Source organism: Peromyscus californicus, unplaced genomic scaffold, assembly GCF_007827085.1.
Source record: "Peromyscus californicus insignis strain IS unplaced genomic scaffold, ASM782708v3 Scaffold_13__1_contigs__length_99412109, whole genome shotgun sequence".
NCBI lineage: Eukaryota > Metazoa > Chordata > Mammalia > Rodentia > Cricetidae > Peromyscus > Peromyscus californicus.
Genome location: NW_026294424.1, coordinates 70142262 through 70164456, shown reverse-complemented (window position 1 = coordinate 70164456; position 22195 = coordinate 70142262). Strand labels below are relative to the sequence as shown.

The 22195-nt window shown below is 42.5% G+C and overlaps 1 protein-coding gene across 7 annotated transcripts in view; it reads right to left on the bottom strand.

The window, feature by feature from the left end:
- Positions 1-8564: 8564 nt before the first annotated feature.
- Positions 8565-22195, bottom strand: part of Exoc1 (exocyst complex component 1) — a 46604-nt gene continuing 32973 nt past the window's right edge. For 4 of the 7 annotated variants that reach the window (XM_052735209.1, XM_052735210.1, XM_052735213.1 and 1 more), the window contains 9 exons: positions 20939-20983; positions 19343-19506; positions 18683-18790; positions 16796-16872; positions 15745-15973; positions 14795-14978; positions 12746-12945; positions 11003-11197; positions 8565-9217 (listed from right to left, as the gene is read on the bottom strand). In XM_052735209.1, coding sequence (XP_052591169.1) covers positions 9065-9217; positions 11003-11197; positions 12746-12945; positions 14795-14978; positions 15745-15973; positions 16796-16872; positions 18683-18790; positions 19343-19506; positions 20939-20983 — 1355 coding nt within the window. In that variant the 3' untranslated portion in view covers positions 8565-9064. The remainder of the gene's footprint in view (positions 9218-11002; positions 11198-12745; positions 12946-14794; positions 14979-15744; positions 15974-16795; positions 16873-18682; positions 18791-19342; positions 19507-20938; positions 20984-22195) is intronic. The other 3 variants (XM_052735211.1, XM_052735214.1, XM_052735216.1) reach the window with 1 other exon arrangement.

The window sequence follows — 22195 nt, the reverse complement described above, 5'->3', positions numbered from 1 at the left end:
CCACAAAGGGGGAAGGGAACTGCTGTGGTCGGGGACCAAGCTCTGCTTTCCTGTCTGGATTATCTAGCCCTCTGTGGTCGCCCAACCAGCCAGTTCTGAGAGTCAAAGTGAACTTATCTCACCTCAGACACACAAAAATCTTGGCTTTGTCAAGACCAACCCTGGCTTCTGGGTCCAAATTCCCTTCCTGCCTGGGAAACCTGTCTAAGTGCTTTACAGCTCTCTCTCTCTCTCTCTCTCTCTCTCTCTCTCTCTCTCTCTCTCTCTCTCTCTCTCTCTCTCTCTCTCTCTCTGTGTGTGTGTGTGTGTGTGTGTGTAAAGGAATCCATTCCTACAACCCTGGATGACATCATCACTGCTGCAAACAATGAGCCACGAGGAGAGAGACACAGAAAAGATCGTTCCTTGTGGTCCTCAGAAGGTGTGAAGGCAACACAGACTCCATCTTAGGGAAGGGCCACCATCTTAGACCACCTGCTGTACTCAGTTCTAGGAAGGACCTCAGGAATGTGCCATGACAACTCGAACAGATATGTTGGGATTCTGCCGCCACTCCAGCTGCATGACCGCACATTCGCAGTTCAGGAGCTAAGCAAGGGGTCTTGTGTCTTATGTCATCTGTGTGCTGCATGATTGTGAAAGTGTGTGCAACGCAGTCACACAATCAGCACATGAGTGGTGGAGCTCCATGAGCCCACCTGTGCTTGTGTACGAGAATCCTTAAAAAGCCCGACACAGATGCCTCCTCTCTTCTCTCTGTCCCCCCACCCCACCCCCATGTGCTTCTTCCCCAGACCTGGTTCTTTTGCCCTCCCCTCACCCTCCTAATAAAGCTCTGATACTGAGTTTTGTCATGTCTTGTGACCTTTCTCGAACGGTAAACAGCGCCGCTTACATTTTTTAAAACAACAGATACAGGGTAGTATGCTCCTGCAGACATTCTGTCTGCGGTTTATGGCCCTTGAGGATATCCAAATAATCCTGCTGAGCAGCCCAGATAATCCTGCTCAGCAATTATGGTTCCCCGCCAAACGTCCAACCCAATGGTTTCAAATGTCGTTTCATGCTGAAAGTCTAGACCAATAGTTTCAAAAAGTCACCTTGCCCCATATCCCTTCTACCCAATCCCAAGATGCCAAAGCATGTAATTCCTGGCTTGCAGTTTTTCCCTATAAAAACTCTCTACCCCTGGGCCCACCACCACTGCCACATTTCCCTCCATCTGCCATGTGGTGGCTCAGGTTCAAGCCTGACAATAAAAGGACCCTTATGTGCTTGCATCGGAAAATAGCTCCTTGGTGGGCCCTGGGGGTTTCAAGAAATGGGTATCACAAAGGAAGTAATACTTCAGTGTAGCAAGCTTTCTTGTTGGGCTATCTTTGGATCACTAGCCCCCAAATAACAAAACAGAGACTTCTTATTAATTGTGAAAGCTTGACCTTTAGCTTAGGGTTGTCCCCAATTAGCTTGTATAGCTTAAATGAACCTGCTTTTATTAATCTACATTCTGATGTCTGACTTAGTTCAGTCTTGCTGGCATCTCCCAGCACCTAGATTCATCTCCTCCTCCTCTCTCCCCAGAAATCCTGCCTATCCTCTCCTACCCAGCTATCAGCCATTCAATTCTTTATTAAACCAATCAGAAGGTACCTTGGCAGAGACACATCATTACAGTGTACAAAAAGATTTTCCCCTAGCTCTTTGGGCTCCTTGGCCTCAGAGTTGGAGCTTCGGACTGTGAGAGGATACCTTTCTGTTGGTTAAGCCAGGAAATTTGTGCTACTTTGTTAATGCACCCCTTCCAAATGTGTTTGAGTCTCAATTGACAGCACAGGGTGAATGACAGGAATTCAGAAACAGAAGGACATTCGGGACTAGAAGAACTTTTCAGGGTTCCCCAGCAGATGGGACTTGCATTTGGAACCTGAGGTGACTAGAACTTAGAGGTGTTAATGAAGAGAAAAGATTTGGGAAAGTGGGAAGAGAAGATGACATGGCCAGGAAGAGATAAAGAAGAAACATTTCTGTCAGTAATAAACGTAGCAATCTGGTGTCATTTGGGAAAGGTGAGAGGCACACATCACAATAAGGACTCACCAAATGTGAGATTTCTGAGTCTGACTTTTATCCACTACATCATTGGACACCATTAAGCCTTTAAATTGGATAATCATTTAATGAAATTAATTGGGGAAAATTGATCTGGGTTGTGGAAGGATGAATGCTGAACAGTGAATGTTGCACAAAAATGATGTTGCCTAGGAGAAGAGTTCAATAGTCCTCTTAACAGCATGATAAAATGCCTGCAAGACAAAGACTACAGAAAAGAATGGAAATCATACAGGGTCAGCCTCTCGGAGTGAAGGCATGAAGGAATCTAACCCAATGTCAAGAGCTGCCCTTCAGAAATGGAAGCCCCCAAATGGAATAACCAGGAAGCCACATGAGCATGTGTTGGTGCAGGAACAGGGTGGGAACAAAGGTACAAGTGGGTTCTGGTGTAAAGTGGTTTGCAGAGATGTCTGGGAGACTGGTGGGCATATACAAGTGATATGGCTTTGGGTGCTGTTGTGGCCAGCATACTCACTGATTTTCCTGTATGTCCCCTTCCCCTCAGACTATGAACTCCTTATGAGCTAAAGAGACTAATATGCCTTTCTCTGTAGGCATAATCAAGCAAAGTGGCTGGCACCTAACAGAAGAGTAATATGAATTGAATTGAATGATTCGGTCTTTAATCTGATATTCTTTCTAGCATCCTAGTTGCTTCCCTTTAACACCCAGAAATCATGTGTGGTGGTTTGAATGAATATGCCTCCCTTAGGCCCAGAGGGAGTGGCACTATTAGAAGGTGCAGCCTTATTGGAATAGGTGTGGCCTTGTTGGAGGAAGTGTGTCACTGGGGGTGGGCTCTGAGGTTTCAGATGCTCAAGCCAATCCCACTGTCTCTCTCTCTCTCTTCCTATTGCCTGCAGATCCAGATGTAGAACTCTCAGCTACCTCCCCAGCACCATGTCTGCCTGTGTGCTACCATGCTTGCCGCCATGACCATAATGGACTAAACCTCTAGACCTGTAAGCTAGCCCCAATTAAATGTTTTCCTTTATAAGAGTTGCTGTGGTCATGGTGTTTCTTCACAGCAATAGAAACTCTAACCAAGACATCATGCTAAAATGTCAATACTATCAGCTACTTCAAGTCCTTTTATTTAAGCATCAGAGACTCAATTTTCCTGTTGCCAAAAGAGTGTAGTTTGGCTGGCAACATACTTATTACTGTCAGATAAGGAACATGGTCATGGCAGTTCCAGTCCATCTAGAGAGCTTAGTGACAGAAGATTTGCAGTGACCTGGCCACAAAAGATATCTACTCTGTGTAAATAAATAGTTGTTATGAGAAGCTGTTCTCTAGCAGAAGACACCGGGAAATTACTCTCAGGAAATGATCACCTTTAGAGAAGACAGGGCTGGAGCATCTTGGTGACACAGCAATTTCATTTGATGTCTACAAAGACATGGGAGCATTTACACTTCAAATGCTAGTGCAAAGAATCAGTCCTTCTTTACTTTTTGGATTGAGAAGGGATAGAGGTAAGTGTAGAGGCTCTGGGGGAATGAAAAACTGGATAAATATTGATGAATTAAAAAGCCAACCAAAGAGCAAGCCTTCTACATGTCAAACATTCCATACCAAATGACCAAGAATAAGCTAGAAAAATATTTACAACTAATACCATAGACCTAAAATACACTTCATTTCTGCAAATTGATAATAAGATGACTGAGTGTAGAATATATTAGAAAAATAATTTTAATCTAGGCAACAGCATGAAAATACAGTTTGCAAAGTGTCTATTGTATCAACCCCTGAAAATGATGGACATGCACATCTGTCACTTTTTCATCGCGGTGACATACACTCAGGTCATGTGTATGTGAAGCCGATTGGCTTTTTCCATGGAGATTTTAACAAATAGCTGATTTAACTTTTGCTGTGAACTTGTAAAAATAAGCATGACTGCTTGCATTTCATGTATAAGGAAACTAAGACATGAAGCAGTTAATTTGTTCATTTGGACAAGCTCAGATGGCCTGCTAAAAGCCTTATTTTAAGCTCACTTCCCTTTTGATGTCAGAGCCTGAGCCCTTGGTCCAGTGCTAAACTGTATTGATCTTTTATAGATGCGCCCAACATGGGGAACAGCAACTCATTTCCTTTATAAAATCTTCCTCGACTTCATCAGACCCCAGAGAAAGCTCGATATCTCATCCTGAGCTTTGACAACGTGTGTTGTCAATTGTCTACCATCCATTTGTTGTCATCTTGTATTGTCTCACACAGTTTGTTTTTGTGCATATGTGTGTTTTACACCTGCATCACCTGGAGTCCTTGGGTCAGGAGGTTCAGAAACTAACTTCATCTAACTGGAGCATTCACAACTCCCTCCTACCTCAGACAGGGAAACTGTCCAGGAACGCGAAGGGAAATGATGGGCCTGACTGTGGGAGGCATAGAAACCCGTCCACTCTTGGGTTTCTCATCATGACATTTCTGTTTTGGTCTGACTGCTGGAATGATTTATGCCACGTATTGTAGTGATGTATCGTGTACTCTAATAAAATCTGCCTAAAGATCAGAGAGACAAAGGAACAAGCCACAGCCCACCTTGGCAACTCCATGTATCCTCTCAACGAATATCTGTGGGTCCTCAACCGAAAGGGCTCCAGCTGAAAAAGCCTTAGTTCCTGTCTCCTCATGACGAATATACCTTTCTCCGCCCAGCCATATCACTTCCTTCCTAGTGCTGGGATTAAAGGCGTGTGACTCCCAGGTACTGTGATTAAAGGGGTGTGCCACCACAGCCTGGCTCTGTTTCTCTCCTAGACTGAGTCAATCTCAAGTAGTCCAGGGTGGCTTTGAACTCACAGAGATCCAGACGGACCCCGAGTGCTAAGGGTGCATGACTCCTAAGTACTGGGATTAAAGGTGTGTGCCACCTCTGCCTGGCATCTATGTTGAATCTAGTGGCTTGTTCTGTTCTCTGATCTTCAGGCAAATCTACTAGGGTACACAATATATGACCACAACATATATCCCTTCCACCCAGTGCCATTCTGCTCAAGATTAGGCCCCTGGTGAGCAGTGAACAGTTTGCCTTGTCCTGATTATTAGTCATGTGTCCAGTCTTTGTGGAGAGTAGCACTGGGATGAATATTTCCCCCTGGACCTGGAAAGAACCAATGTGGTAAAAATGGGAGGACAGCTTAGCTCTTTCTAGTAACTCAAGTTTGAGATTCCCAGTGAAGGGAAATATAACTTTTCACACAGCAGAACTGGCTACAGAACCTAATACGAGGCTAAGGGGCAAGGAATCATTTAAAAGATATGAGAGCCTAAGAGGCAGCAGAGGAACCTTAGTTCTTAGGATGAATCAAATTCAAGGAGGATCTCAAATGAATAATGTCTCCTGTAAAATTCAGATATGTGCTCATTGGAAGAAGGGCTCTCTACATATACCTCTGTAAATTCCTCTAGAGACAGGGTCTGGGACTGCCCAGTCCTCACTAACAGACCTCTCCACTGCCTGGGGTAGAAAAATGCCCAACAAATGTAATCATCACGATTGGCACAAACCATTGGCTCTCAATCTGCTACATATTAAAACCATAGGCAAGCCGGGCGGTGGTGGCGCACGCCTTTAATCCCAGCACTCGGGAGGCAGAGGCAGGTGGATCTCTGTGAGTTCGAGGCCAGCCTGGACTACAGAGTGAGTTCCAGGAAAGGCGCAAAGCTACACAGAGAAACCCTGTCTCAAAAAACCAAAAAAAAAAAAAAAAAAAAAAAAAACCATGGGCAAATGTTTAAAAATGCCAATTTGTACTCCACAGCCCAGGCAGTGAAACACTGTCTGAAGATGGAACTGAATGCTTCACAAATCTCCCTGGTGGTTCTAACGGGCAGGTCAGCCTGAGTCAGCCATAGAATCCATTGGTTGCTGTATAGGTTAAGAACTACGTGCAGGGCACATTTTCTTGTCCTTGAGGGTAATTTCCTTACAAGGATTCCCAGCACGAGTGGGCCACTACCCACAGTGTTCAGTGTGCACACTTAAAGGAAGGTGGCACACTAAGCACTGGATTTTAGGCAGGGCAGGCTGGGCCTCCCACCACCTGGAACCTCAGTGGAGATTGCGGCTGTGATCATCACTGCAGGCTCCATGAAGGACACTCCTGCTTTTCCCTCCCATGAACGAGTGTCTGTTTACCTTTCACTTTTAAACTCAGGACCTAATAAGCAGTTAAGTGCTACAGATAATGATTCCGTGGGGCAGCCTTGACCCTCGATACCAAGCTGGTGATGAACATGAAGACAAGTAAACAGCAAAAACCCCAAGTCAACATGTCTCAAAAGGACAAGTATCATGAGGGATGAGAACAGGTACTTATGAGAACAGGGCAATGAAAATGAAAGAGACCAGTAAAAGCTGTTGGGAATTAAATGGAGACTAGTACAAAATGCAGATAGAGCACAACCCATCAATTTCCCAGTTTCTTCCTCATTACTTTTTCCTCTAGGCAATTAGGAAATGACCCACCTTCTAGATGCCACATTGTACAAAGTCCAGGTGGGCAGGGATGTCAGCTGAGATGGTCTGGAGCTGCCTTCTCCAACATCTCTACTGCTCACAGATTGGTATTGTTTCTTGTCTGTTAAGTCTGTTGCCTCTAGCACCTCCTACTTCCATGTGTCCCTCTGCCCTGTTCTGCCCACCTCATTTTCTGACTCCTCTCTTAAAAAGGAGGATTGCCCCAAATAACACTTAGAAGTATATCACTCAGAAATTTAGGTAAGTGAGCACTATTAGCACAAGTATACTGAAAATAACGAGGGGACCTTGCTTAAACTGCAGGTACAAAAGCCAGCTGTCCCAAGGGAGAAACGGCACATAGTCCTGACTTGTTCAGAGGAAGGATGTGACTGCTCTGTGACACTTTGCACCTCTGACTGTGGGCAGCACGACAGCAGTACTGGAATGGCTTAGAGATTATTCAAACTGCAGACCTGGACTATGCAAAGCCCAGTTCATCATGCTGGCTAGGTGCTCCACAAGGACATTAAATTCTGAGAGGCACTAGGACCCAGGATCTAAGGCAAAGGACAGATAATCTCACTTTGTTCATGTCACTCTGATATTATGTATTAATAATGCAATAAATAATAATGTAATAATGTCCTCAGTTAGCTATTTTTCATCCACATACAAGAATTCTCACATGATTTTTTAGGTACATACTTAAAAGTTCTACTTTCTTCTTTCCAGTAAATAATAGTATTGTTCTATAAGGTCTGGAAAAACAGAGAATGGGAGCTTTTACTTAGAGAAGAGCCAAACAACCAGTTAAAATTAGCCTTCATTCATTAATATGGTTTAGATATACTTGGTCTTTAGATGTATTATAGTATGTATATTTATCAATACATATCACTCTCTATCTATCTATCTATCTATCATCTATCTATCTATCTATCTATCTATCTATCTATCTATCTATCTATCTATCTATCTATCCATCCATCCTATCATCTGCTACCAGTAGAGAAAGAAAGTCCAGCACTCACTCTGTTTGATGTATGGAACTTCATTTCTACTAACTAATAACAAATCACTGCATCTCTCTGTTCTAAATTTTGAATCCTTAAAAGTCCACGTTTTGTATTAATAAGTATGTATGTATACATACACACAAATGAATTTGAGTTTAGAAATGTAAGGTAAACACTGAACTGACAGAACACCCACAGGGTACAAGTGGATATACGTGTGTGTGTGTGTGTGTGTGTGTGTGTGTGTGTGTGTGTGTGTGTGTGTGTGCATGTGTGTAAATGATACCACAATACAATGTACCTTACCATGTGGACCCCCCTCACCCCCCACCCAGTTATTTGAGAGTATGCTATCCAATCCTGGCTGGCCTGGTACTTGCTATGCAGCTCAGGCTGGCCATGAACTTTCAGCAATCCTCCTGTCTCAGCCTCTTAAGTGTTAGGATGACAGGCATGTGTAACCACATGACTTTTTAATCCTCCATGCCCCTCTCAGATTCGCGCTCATTATTTTGCAGTTATCCCCTACTTTTCCACTTGGAACCCCAAACCACAATGGCTTAATTTGTTTTCCAAGTTTTATATTAAAAGAATCCCAGCACATACAGATGTTCCTGGTGATGCCTTTTGTCACCTGACAGTATTTTCCTGGCATTTATCTACATTTTCATTCTGATATCACTGTCCCACAAAGTGAACATAGTTATATTCATCTGTTCTACTGCTGATGGACATTTAGCTTGTTCAGCCCATAGTATACATTTCAATAGTTAGTCCTAAATACAAAACATCTCTGAAGCTATTACAAATGACTTTTTTCTTATTATTCTATTAACTTTCTTATTGTCAGAATTCTAAGTGTTCTTTGGTATAAGGCCTCACAATTAATTTTGATACACAGATTCTATAAGTTTGTTTTTATATGCACGATATATAAAACCAAAGACTATTACCAAATATCAACTTAAAAAATGTTTTTTAATATACAGAGCCACATAATCCTTAAAATCCAGGCTGGTAACAGACCACCTTCTCAGCCCCCTTACCCATATGCACACTTGTTAGACAAGGGACAAACAATACTGTATCATGCTCTCCATGATTGGTTAGCAACCAGTGAGTAGTGAGTGCTGGCCTACTCCAACGTTCCACTCACAATAGCCACTCGCAAACACAGGAAGCTGGCAATTAAGGAAAATGTCCTCCGTGTCACTGAAAAGTGCTGAAGGCATTTCATGATGAGATAAATGCTTAAGTACATCACCTGGAGGTCAAAGAAATCGGACCCCCAGGCTGCTGCTCTGCACCTAAGTACCCGGAGCAGAGTACCACGCAGTTATCTGACATTTAGTAACACACGAAGGTTTGAGTCCGGCTTCTCAAATGCTTCACTGGTTTCTGTAGTGTTGGTGTACTGACAGTGTATGTTCGTTTCTTTTCTCTCTTTCATGAGGCTCAGTTAGTGGGACTGTGCAATGCTGGAGCAATAATCCAGAATGTCCTGAATAGTGAACTCCATCGTAACTCCGGACCCAGGATAGCAGCGCGCTATCAAGCCCTCGAAGTGCTTGTACTGGCGGATAAACTCATCCTGCATGGAGTGCCACACCACCTATCGTGAACAGAAAGGGAAGGCCAGAGAACTGTGAGGGGAATGATTACAGTATCACACATGGAGAACAGATTACAGAGAGAATCTAAGAATCTGGTACAGCATGGCAGTTAAGAACATGCATTCTGAAGACAGCACCCTCAGTCCTTCTACTTAAAAAGATTCGTGACCAGCCGGGCGGTGGTGGCGCACGACTTTAATCCCAGCACTCGGGAGGCAGAGCCAGGCGGATCTCTGTGAGTTCGAGGCCAGCCTGGTCTCCAAAGCGAGTTCCAGGAAAGGCGCAAAGCTACACAGAGAAACCCTGTCTCGAAAAAAAAAAAAAAGATTCGTGACCTCAACTATATGCCATTGGCCCTGCGGGCCTCAAGTTGGTATCTGTAAACAAGGTGTGGGTAATAGCACTCTTTCCTCCTAAGTTAACCCAGGGAATAAAGCAGAGTACTTAGGCTAGGTCTGCCATGAGCAAGCACCCATCATGTTTTAGCTGTTATCTCATAAACTCTTAATATCCACACAGATGCAGCTTTGCACAATTATGTGTGGAACGAAGACCATCATTCAGGAAGTGCAATATTTAACACTTTAGTTCCATTTCAGACAAAGATACACTTCTTCTTTATTTAAAATTGATGGCATAACTATTGCTTGATACTGGGGATAGCCAGGATGATCCAAGCTAACTACCTACAACTATGGGATTAACCACCTCATCATGGAGTTGGACATGCGGGTAATCTCAAGACAGAATTCCAGACACACAATGATATAAGGGCTTAAATTCATCGAGGTTCACTCTGTGTCAGCATTATGTAACTGAAGTCTCCCGAGGACCAGGTGAGGGTGGAACTATGATCAGATCCCAGCATGTCAACCGAGGGAATGTACTCTTCTGGGGTTTCTCTTGTGAGCCTCCTAAACCCTCCATTCCTGTCGATGACAGACCAGTCACCACCTCCCATCTTTACTACACCTTTTGCTTGTCATCCCTTAGCTGTGCTGTTTCCTCCACTGAGCACCACACTTGCCACTCATGAGCATGCTGTTTTCCTCTGGGAAGTGGGTGGCCATTCCTATGATGCTGAAGCTAGAGTTAATCTCCATCTCTGGGTCCTTTGGCATAGTTTATAAAGCATGTAGCTTCAGTTTGTTCAAATCTGGCCCCACTGCACTTGAACGAGGCTTGTTGCCATGTTACTTCATCTCTCAAGCACTCACTCCTCTTATCTATAACACAGCAGTGCCCACAAGAGAGGCATCAGTTTTGGGATAAGGAGATTTGAAGCTCAGCAGTCAAGTAACGTGCCCCACATTGCACAGCCTCATCTGGATCTGGATTACAGATCCATTTCTAGCTCCATCCCGACTCAGAGCCCCTGCACCATAGTAAGCAATACTGCATTTACAGTCACCTGCAATCCAAAACAATGAGACAAACCCCCAGTCAAACAGAGAAGCAATGCCTAACCTTCAAAAAACACCACATTAAAACAGAAAGAATTACACAAGGACTCCTGTCTTCCTTACAATCACCACCCTGTCTTTCCTGTCTTCTACTTTTGTTTCCCTCTTTTCAGGCAGGATGTAGCTCAGGTCGGCCTTAAGCTCACCATGGAGCCTAGGATGACCTTGATCTCTTGGTCCTTGTGCCTCAGTGTCCCAAGTGCTGGGACTGCAGGTGTGCACCCCCACACTCGGCTATGGAACTCTTCTAGGCACTAAAAATGGAGCACGTGTAGCACGTGTGGAGAGAAGCCCGGGTCTGAAGGCAGGGGATGTGCATACCTGCAGTAAGTTCTCCTCTTCACATAAATGCTTGTCAACCTTCTTGTAGAGGTTATCAAGGCCCTTCTTCACCTCCTTGCCAGGATATTCTTTAATAACTTTGCGAAGCTCTTGCTTGTTGAACGCAAGCTGGTAGCTCACTTCCTCCTCCCGTATGCCCTGGGCTACTCGGGCTTCAACGCCTTCAAAGAAATGCTTCAAGGAAATGAGAACCAGTAATGGTTAAGAGCTTTTTATATTATCACCTGAACCTTTTAAAAACCAGGTTTAAAAGGATGTAATTGCACAGAAGCTAAAATAACAATCATCTATTACCATACTACTCAGGAGTTACTGTTGTTGACACTCTGGATTTCCTTCTATTTCTTTAATGTGAGTGTATAAAACTACAATCTCATATGCTGCATTTTCCATTGAATATGTTTATAGACTCGGGGTTTTTCTCTGTCTCTCTCTTTTAGCTTCCTGCAAGTTGGGATGGAATTACAAACACGAACCATTATACCTGGTAAAACAACCACTTCTTGATTTTATTATTTATCATTTGCTCTGGGAAATGACTCAAGTCAGGAAAGAAAAGAACGGCAACATACAATATATATAATTTTAATCTTGTGTGTGATGTATGTGGGTGGGTGTTGAGGCCAGGATGTCTTCCTCAATTGCTTCTCTACCTTATTTTTTGAAGCAAGATCTCGCACAGAGCCTGGAACTCACTGTTTAGGCTACATTTGTTGGCCAGTGAGGACTTGGGATTTGCCTGTCTCCATGTGCCTGAGCTGGGGTTACAGCATGCTTTTACGAGGACATTAGAAACTCAGCAAACACTTTACCCCTGAATCTTCACCCCAGTCCCTTCCTTCCTTCTTCTCTTCCTTTCTTCCTTCCTCTTTCTTTCCTTCCTTTCATCCTCTCCTTTCCCTTCCTTCCTTCCTCTCTTCCTCCCTTCCTTCCTCTCTTCCTTTCTTTACTCCTTCCTCTCTTCCCTCCTCTCTTCCTTCCCTCCCTTCCTTCCTCTCTTCTTTCCTTTTCTTCCTCTCTTCCTTTCCTTCTTCTCTTCCTTTCTTCCCTTCCCTCCTCTCTTCCTTCCCTTCCTCCTTCTCTTTCTTCCTCTCTTCCTTTCTTTCTTTCTTTTCCCAAGCCAAGGTTTCTCTGAGTAGCCCTGGCTATTCTAGCACTTGCTCTGTAGCCCAGGCTGGCCTTGAATCCACCTGCCTCTGCCTCCCAAGTGGTGGATTAAAGGTATGTGCCACCACGCCTGGCCCTTTTCTTTGATCTTGACAAAGTTTCTGAAATCGTCCCCTGAACTATGTAAAAGTTGGCCATTCATGAAGAAAACGATGGGAAAAGCTCAGTCAAGTTTCACCCTCAAGTTGATTTTGTTTCTGAATTTGTAAAATGGGATAACAGTATCTTAGCTCATATCACTGTTCAATTTATGTACTATTTACTTTGAAAGAGCTCTGCTAAGTTGTCCATGCAGGCACTGAACACACACACAATCCTCTTGTTTCAGCTTTCCAGGCAGTGAGGATTATAATCCAGGCAGAGTGGCTTCCACACCTGGGTGCATCACTGTTTATAAGAATTAGAAGAAACTACATACATAGAACATCTATTAATGTCTGGCACACTGGCAGCTTCAACAACTAAGTCCTTCATCCTCCTTCTGTGCCAGTACACAGAACATCTGTATGTTATTGGATTCAAAAGCAGGAAAAGACCAAATGAAAATATATTTACGTTTAGTTTTTCAAGAGGCTGTCCTAAAGAGTAAATGACGTAAGACTGAAGGTGATCAGTGTACTTCTGCTTGGCTTCTTTTTTCTCAGCTTCTAGACATGAGATTTTCAAACGAGACAGAGTTGCAAAAATATGGTGGAAGTTTTCCATCATAACGACATCCCTGGGGGTCTTCTGGCTTTCATGTGCTACTTTCTCCACTAAAATCGAAGCAGAAAAACAAAGAACACCTTCTGACATGAGTCAAACCGTTCAGGAGTATACACTACTCTGCACTGCACGGTCTTCAGAGCCCCCCAGACAGTCTTCTTTAGACAATACCCTGCACACCTGGAAATGCAGTATGGACTAAAGGTGACTTTTCAAATCAGTGGAGGAATTATGAATTATAGCTGGTATGTTAGGGCAGCTGGATGATCAACATCATGGCTAGATTCTAAAATGATCAATTACTTAAATATAAAAAGCAGTAACAGGATCATAAGCATCAACAAAAATATATCTAGCTAAAAATAAAGGTTTGTGATAGCATGGCCTTCTAAAGAATGACTTCAACACAAGAGTTGAAAAAAAAAAGGTGACACAAAATTTGAAAAGCCCTACAAGGATACCAAGAGCAAAATCACAAAGTACAATGAAACTAGATCATTTAGAGCCAGCCGACTGGTCGGGCAAGGGATAGAGACTGACAACAGGGAGTAACACCTAGCAATTGCAGAGCATGCAGAGCAATGGAAATTGTCACCAAATGCTCAGAGAACTACACTGGTTCTCGGCACCATAATTTGGCAAAACCTTGATATACACATAAACCTTTGAACCACCAATTTCATTTCCAGCTGGAAACAAACTAAAACATACTAAAGGCATATTCAGTAAGTAAACAGTACTAAATAGAAGACCACGTGGTCACTAAAATAATTGTAGTTATTATAATGGTTAGTACAGTCAGCTTGGCAGAACCTAGAATGATGTGAGCGATGGGCCTTGGGGCATGCTGTGGGTGATTATCTTGGTTACATTAACTGAGGTGGGAAGACCTGCCCATTGTAGGTGGTGCCATTCCCTAGGAAGGGGATCTTGGACTGTGTAAGCCACAGAAAACAAACACTAACATGCATGCACTCACTGCTACCTTCTTCTGACTGTGGGTGTATGTGACCAGCTGCTTCCAGCTTTGCATTGGACCTTCAACTGTGACGTGAATTAATCTTTCTTAAGTTGCTTTTTTATCAGAGTAATTTATCAAAGCAACAGAAAAAAATGAGACAGAAATCTATATTACTGGATAAGGAAAGATAACAGGATTATGGAGTTAAGCAGCTTCCAGTGTAGGGAAAAGTACACTAAAGAATGTCACTTACAAAACCATACACATTTTGTTTGTTTTATCTGATTCTAAAATAAAATATGCTCATATGCACTCACAAAAACTAGAAAATGCTTTTAAATCAAGGGAAAGATTATTTGTAACATTTAATGTTTCTACTTACAAATTTTTCCATGCCCCTCTCCCTTTCCTTTCACAAAAGTGTTATATGCAATATGACATGATTCAACTTCCTGTTCAATTTTTGCTTTTGAAATCATTGAGTGTAAGTTATTAGACAATTTCAAATTAAATAACACATCCAAAAATGTCCCTGAGTGGGCTTTCATACAGGCCAGCACACAGCTAATCTCCCTGTGTTACAGATTAAAAAAAAAAAAATGAAGCTTCAGCGAACTGACTTGTAAGCACTACAGACATCCTTGCCCAGCACCCAGAAGACCCTTATTAAAATGCAAATGAAACACGGTCATTTTCTACATTTGAAAACTGACTTTCAATTCTGCACAGTAATAGGCCAGGAGCTTGTGGAGCTTGGTACACGAATGGCTCGTGATGGGAGTCAGCAGCTTCCATGCTGCTTAGTTTTCACATTTAATAGATGCTCAATTTCAGACTACAGACCACTAAAAACAGTGAGCTCATCTGCACCCAGCATCAGTTACCCAGAAACTAGAGAAGAACCATAACGTTCTTTAGAACAAACCATACAAATTCACCATTAACAAACACTCCTCTGATTAGTTTGGTGTAGGCTTTGTCCAGATCGCCACGACGTTCAGCATTTTTGAAGATTGATTCTGCAAGTCCAGCAAATTCTTCAAATTCAGCAACAAATGGAAGAATTCCTACTTTACTTTTCTTTGAGATCTTTACTTCTTCCATTTGCCTTATTTGGTTACTCTAAAGTTAGGCAGAAAGCAAGGGGAGAAAAGTCAAGCAACTTAGAAAGCACAGGTGACCAAATGCACACGCAATGACCAAATGCCCACGCAGTGCCCAAGGAAGGCACCACAGATGCTGCTTAGAACTGCAACAGGGTGAGCGGAGAACACCAGCTCTCCTGATAGAAACATTCTACACTGTACTGTATTCTGAAAACAAAAGCAAGGAGAAGAATGAAACTTCTTTCAAAGATGATTTAATCAAGGATTTTGAGATTCAAGTCTGCATTCCAACTAGAATCAGTATATCATTCTGCCATGAAGGACAGGGACAAGGCAGGTATCCACCTGCCTCTGCCTTTGAATACTGGGACTAAAGGCATGTGCCACCATGCCCACCCAGCAGTATGATTATTAAACTTTGCATCCTATTAATTAAAATGAACTACAATAATTTAAGCTATCAATTAAAATAAATATATTTTACTAGAATATATAAAAATAATAATAAATCCAAATACCTTTCAATTGTTTCATTAAATCACAGGTCACAGATCAGGAAACTGAGTCATCAGGAACCCAGTGGGTCACTGAGGCAGAAGCTGTTCCTATGTATGTGCTGCAGATTCTACTTGTCTCTCCAAACCCTCTAACTTACTCTGCTCAAATGGGCTGGTGCCAACTCCCTACTTCATAGCTTTGGGGGTCATGAACACTAGACCCTAGATTAAATAATTAGCCATTCTGCATAGTGACTTGTCCTTGAGTTAACTTTTACAACTTACAATGCATTTGTCAAAGTTCCTCTTCACAGTCACCAAGACATTTCCCAATGTAGTACTTAGAAAAGAAGCAGGATCCACATTTTGTGCAGTCCACACATGATGACTCATTTTGACTAACATGTAGAGGGAGTTAAAGCTATCAATTTTGTCTCCTAATGCAATTAAGTTGTTCAGTTCTGGTTCAATGCAACGAAATATTTTGATCATCATTTGGCGAATCATATCTTTCCTATTCAGAAAGCAAGAAAAAAGAAATAATTAGTATAAACTTCAGGTGAATCTACCTATAACTATAACTGTAGTTTATATATATAAAAAAGCTTAAAAATTGGTACTGCAACTAAAAATGTCAAACTATGATGAACTATTCTATAGCAGTTTTGAATATAAAAACAGCCAATTGTTTGCTTCATTTGTAAAGCTGGGCACTAAACTATGCTTTTTATCTCTAAGAAATTCACTACTTTCTACCAGCAATCACTAGCACTGACTGATCCATCTGTGATCACCAGACAGAAGAGCTCACTCATGAAGCCTAGAAGAGGAACAATAACATGTCCCTAACAGAACAGTGAGCACACATGATGACTAGTGCTGATGGTCAACTTGACAGACTCTAGAATCACCCAGGAGACAAGCCTCCATGTATATCTGTGAGAGATTATCTATGCTAGGTTGCTTCTGGATAACGTCGATTAGGTTAGTTGAGGTGGTAAGAACCGCCTACTGTGGGTGGCACCATTCCCTGGGCTGGCTGCTGGATTGATAAAAAGAGAAAGGGAGCTAAACACAGGCACTCATTGCTCTCCTCTTGCTGACAACTATGGAACATGACCACCTGCTCAAGTTCCTGCTGCCTTGACTTCCCCACTCTAACTGTGGGACAAAATAAACCCTTTGCTTTCATCAGGGTTTTTCATCACAACTAGACTAGCACTCAGGTCTGTGTGAGTACAAGAATCATGTGGATGTGTCCATGAGAAACACGTCATTATCCCTCAATCAAAGTTCAGTTTTCCAGAACAAACAACAGACAGTAATAAATACATACTCAGATGAAACAGGCAGCAGTGAGCCAGAACCATGCTGTCGTGATAACGAGCTACCATCCACGTCTTCTGCTTCAGTCTGCAAGAGTATTCATATACTTTATATATGAAAAACCAGCACAGTGACAAATGATATACCCAAAGCCTGCTATGCTTTAAAACACCTACAAGAAAATACTTTATGGAAAATAGTAATATCTTTAGTACTACTAAAGTAACAACATATTATACATTCTTTAAGAAAGTCTCATGAAATGCGTTCTTAGATTTGAAACAATCACTTTAGTGTGTACACGTGCATGTGTGAGTGAGCTTGCACAAAATGCCACAGTGCGTGCATGGAGGGCGAGGACAATGTGGCAGGGTCTGTCCTTTCAGCTTACTCTTAGGTAGGCTCCTGGAATTGAACTCAGGTCATGAGGCTTGCTCAGCAAGCACCTTTACTCACTTACCCATCTCATCAGCCTGTTTCTAGAATCCTCCCTCCCCCAAGAATTAATACAGGGTAAACAGTTCTTTGTCTACGTGTACATTGGTGCGGTTGTGAAGAGAAGAGAGAGTGCATGAGGCCAGGCATGTACTCAGATGTAAAGCAGTTCAGCACACACACACACACAAAACCCCCAAAATGGAGAACATCCAACAACAACTTTAGAATGAAAATTTCAGCATTGAGAAAATGCAGTGGGGCTTGAAGACAGCTCAGCAGTTAGGAGCACCAGCGGCTCTTCCAAAGGACCCAGGCTGGATTCCCAGCACCCTATGACAGCTCACAACCACCTGTAACTCCAGTTTCCAGCATCCTACATCCTCTTCTGGCTTCCCTGTGTAATGCACACACATGGGACATAGACATACACGCAGATGAAACATGTATACAAATCAAATATAGATATAAATATATATAAATGCTGTCATAAACTCTTTCTGAAGTCAAGCAAGCAAATTTCCCAACACTCCTACTCTGAGGACAACAGACTCCCAACAGTAATGAATTTCTCACTCATCTTATGACAGCTTTGTATATGTTGGCTGCCTGAGGCACAACTCTTTGAGATGACTCCCATCTGAATTATGGTTTTGAGTTCTTCAAAATATTCTAGAAATTCTCTCATTCATCCTCTTACTCTCATGCCCTGATGGCAGGAGGAGGAACTGCTATATTCACATTATGGAAGAGGTGACTGAGGATTAGGGCACCAGCTACAGTGTCTAGCTGTTTACCTGTAAGGCCACAAGACAAAACCGGACTCCAGGCTGATGCCCCCACCTTCCCTCTGTATAGCATCATCTCTGAGGCTGTATTTTAATTTGGGAACACTAAATTATTAAAATTGGTAGGGTTTCTGGTTTTTTAGATCTTATATTCTGTATCCCAGGCTGGCCTGGAACTCATGCAATTCTTCCACCTAGTTTTTCAAGTGCTTGAATTTTAGACACAAGTTATCACATCCTGCTTAAAATGGTTATTTTTTTGAGCTGGGTGGTGGTAGCACATGCCAGCACTTGGGAGGCAGAGGCAGGATGATCTCTGTGAGTTCGAGGCCAGCCTGGGCTACAGAGCTACATAGAGAAACCCTGTCTCACAAAAACAACAACAACAACAAAAAATTGCTTTTTGAATGATGTTCTCCAAAACAAATGCAGACATTTCCTCTCTTGTTAAAGTTAGAGGATGTTGGCTTAAGATATTCTGGAATACTAGAAATCCAAACTCCCAACTACTTCCTATTTCCAGTATTCTGTGCGTAACAAGAATACTTAAGATTGATTTATTGCAAATCTTTCCTTTTCTGTTTGGATAGTGAAATTGTGAAGACGTAATAATAGTAACTAGGTTAAGTTATGTTACAGACTAAAAATACTGTCCAAACAAATGGAAGCCATACCATTGATGCAGACATGTTTTGATGTTGCTGTAGTTTGAAAAATTTACTTATGAAGTCCTGTTCTGCCAGACACAGTGGCTCCAGTTCACTCAGTACCTGTTCAAAGATCTGAAGGAAACCAATGAGCCAAGGATTAAAGAACCGCATGGAACGCTTAAACAGACGCCGCGTTGAGTTCACTCTTCAGCAAGGACACATACCCCAGTATGAATAATTTCCTAAGTCTAGAACCCTCCAAAATGCCAAAGACAAGCTCTCCCAAGACTGATAGGGTAATAAAATACCAAGGTGAACAGACGGAAAAGAAAACCCACAGTTCCTCACTTCAAATATGGAGGGGAAGACACACTCTGGAGCTTACTCAAGGCGTCAGAGCTGCAGTGACGCTGTTACTCCCTCTTGATTCCGTCATCCCTCACATAACTTCGGTGTGATTTGCACTCCATGTTTGTAACAAGTAAATCTTAACGCAGCTCTTATGTTACTTAATTGATAAATCATATTTCAGTTGCCCTTTTTGATGGGGATTTTTCCTTTTTCAGATTCAAATCAGAATTGGAAGGGCATGATGATGACTTAAAAGGTGTCCCAAGAGCCTGCATCTCTGAAAACACTTGAGGCAATCACAGTGCCAGCGCTAAGAATCTCCTGTTACTTTACCTTATCAAACTTGGTTCTGTCGGCCACATCAAGGTCAGAGGCAGACATGTTCCCCATGTCCAGCAGGGAGGATGACTGGGACCGGCGATTGCCCGAGCTCTGAACGCTCAGTTTATTCAGACTAGAAGTTGATCCAGTGAGTTTCCCAGAGCTTCCATGGAGACCTAAGAAATACCAGAGCTTTGAAAGCTGTGTCTCAGGAATAAAAGACCTACAATCTACCTCAGGGCTACCTGTTAAGAGTCTAGGTCTTCCAGGACTTAGAGTCTACTACATGATTTGCAGAATCCTTGACATTCACTGACGCTGGGTCCTACTGCACAGAATGTTGTAAGGTGAAGGAAAACTACATGTATCTATGGACTAGGATGGAAAGGATGCCCTGACCCATCCCATGCTAAAGGACAAGCTGTCTGGTACTGTCTCTAAGCTAAAGCAGATGGGGCAAGAACACAGATGAGGGTCATGAGTACTGTGCTAACACTACAGCTCACAGAACTCTGGAATATTTCTAAAGAAAACCTATAATCAAGTATTAATCATCTCTACTTTAAACACCAATCTGTTAAGTTGAACCACATGAAACTATCAATTCCTGACAATTTTCCCCATAAAAGTCAATCACTTATGATTAAACTTAGCATGTTCCTGACCTTGGAGACCCTGCTTTTCTGAGTAGGTGACTTGGCTAATGACAGATACATGAACAAAAACACCTTAAGCACCTGGTTATCTTTAAACTATAACTGAAAAGTGACGTCACTAGCCATACAAGTAAGAGACAGGAGTGCTTAGGTAGAATTTAGAAATTCATCATGGCCATGGGAAAATGAGCAACAGCTCCCCCACACTAGATATTAACAGTTCATTCTTAGAAAATATAAGGTTCAGATTCAGAGTAGAAACAATAAAACACTTAAAAAACCACTCTTCTTGAATACTGCTTTGGTAAGTTGCACTACTTACTAATAGGCAGAAAGGAAAAATTAAGTTATGATAGAGACAATTCAAGTTTTGGCATCACTATACAAACCATTACCAGACCTCTAAGACTTTCTTCAAGGATTTATTTTTATTATTTTAAATTGTGCGTGCATGTGTGAACATGTGTGTGCGTACGCACATGCGTGCATATGGGTATGTGCACGTGAGTGTGGGTGTCAGCAAATCCAGAGGTACTGGAGTCCTCTGGAGCTGGAGCTACAGGTGTTTATGAGCCACCTGAGCTGGGTGCTGGGAACTGCACTCGGGTCCTCTCAAAGAGCAGTACGTGCTCTTAACTGCTGAGCCATCTCTCCAGTGCCCCTCTAGTAATAGTTGTAGCTCTTCTAAACACAGACTATAACAGAAGTGCAATGTTAAGGCTTCCCATTAACTTCTGACAACAAAGCTTTCACCCCGTGCTGTGTAACTGTAACCACGTCACTTATTTCTTGGATGTACATACAACCACCATGCTGGGTTTCTTTTTCCAATACCTGGCGACTCGGTGCAATCAACACATCTGTTATTAATGATTCTCAAGACAAGTAACTAACATCTAGACATTAACAGACATGCACTGAGGGTGCCCACTAGCACAGTAAGCATACTCACTCTCTGCTTCCTGTTTGACAGCACTTTCTTTTCGAGGCAGTGTAGCTGTGATGGATTAGGTTGCAAGCATCAAAGACAAAGACAAGTTAATAAACTGCAATCTGCACAAACCATGCACAAGAGGCAGTTAAAGCTCTAGTTTAAAAGACACATGCAAAGAACTGTGAGCACTGACTAATGAGAGGTGCCAACACACGTGTAGTTGCTCAGCGACGACTGTTGAGTAAGTGAGAGAATCTGACTAACCCTTTAATGTGGGGCTTCTACTTCCATATTCAGGGAAAATGTCCGTGTTGAAACCCTCTCCCCAACCTTTCAATGTAGGGATTGTTGTTTTAGCTTAGGACGTTGGTGCACTTAGGTTGAAAAGAATGAAGTCACAAGGCTTTGTCTCCTGAGACAAGGAAGCTCTAGTAACTTAACCAGCCAAGAATGAAGGGGTTGCTTTAGACATTAACAACCTTACATCTCCTGAAAGCCCCTGAAAGGGATCCCCACCACAACAATCTTCTCCTTGATTTGTGAAAGATTATGCAAGTGGGGCTTTTAAGATAGCTTTAAAATTAAAATCAAGTATCACATGGAATTCCCTGGTCACTAGCCTATTAATTCAAGACTGAAAGGTGGAAAAATAGTGGTCAGGAGCTGCGTGTGGAAGAGTAATTGTAAGGGACAGACTGGCTGGGGAAGTCTGAACTCTAGCACGGTCACTTGGCATTTCTTATATTCTCCAACTCTGCTCTACACAGTATCTGTGGATCAACGTTAGAGCCTATGCTGTCAAACACTCTGAAGTCAAACTCAGACCTTCAGATGAAAGGCAAGAACAAAACCATATAATGGACTAAAGATAACTATAATCTAAACACAGCTTAAAACCAGAGAACATGTGTCAGCTGGCATGGCCAGGCACACTGGAGGCAAAGGCCCAGGAGAGCTCGAAACTGGTCATGCCTGTGCTGCTGCGGGGATGCCAGCTTCGGCCACCTGAAGCTCAAGGGTGTGGAACAAGAAGGGCAGATATTAAAGTGGTGAACAGCCCAGTGCAGCTAACTGTTCACTAATGTGAGCACTACTGCCCAGGCCTAAGCTGTCCTGCAGGCTCACCTTCGCAGAGCAAGGTCTAGTGCAAAGGTTTTTAAAAGCAGACAGTTGTGACTAGTCACCAGTACTGCCTATTAGTTATAATTTGGAACTGAAAACACTCTAGATTCTTTCTCAGCAGTCTCTTTAAGTTATCTCCAGTAGATGGTAAAC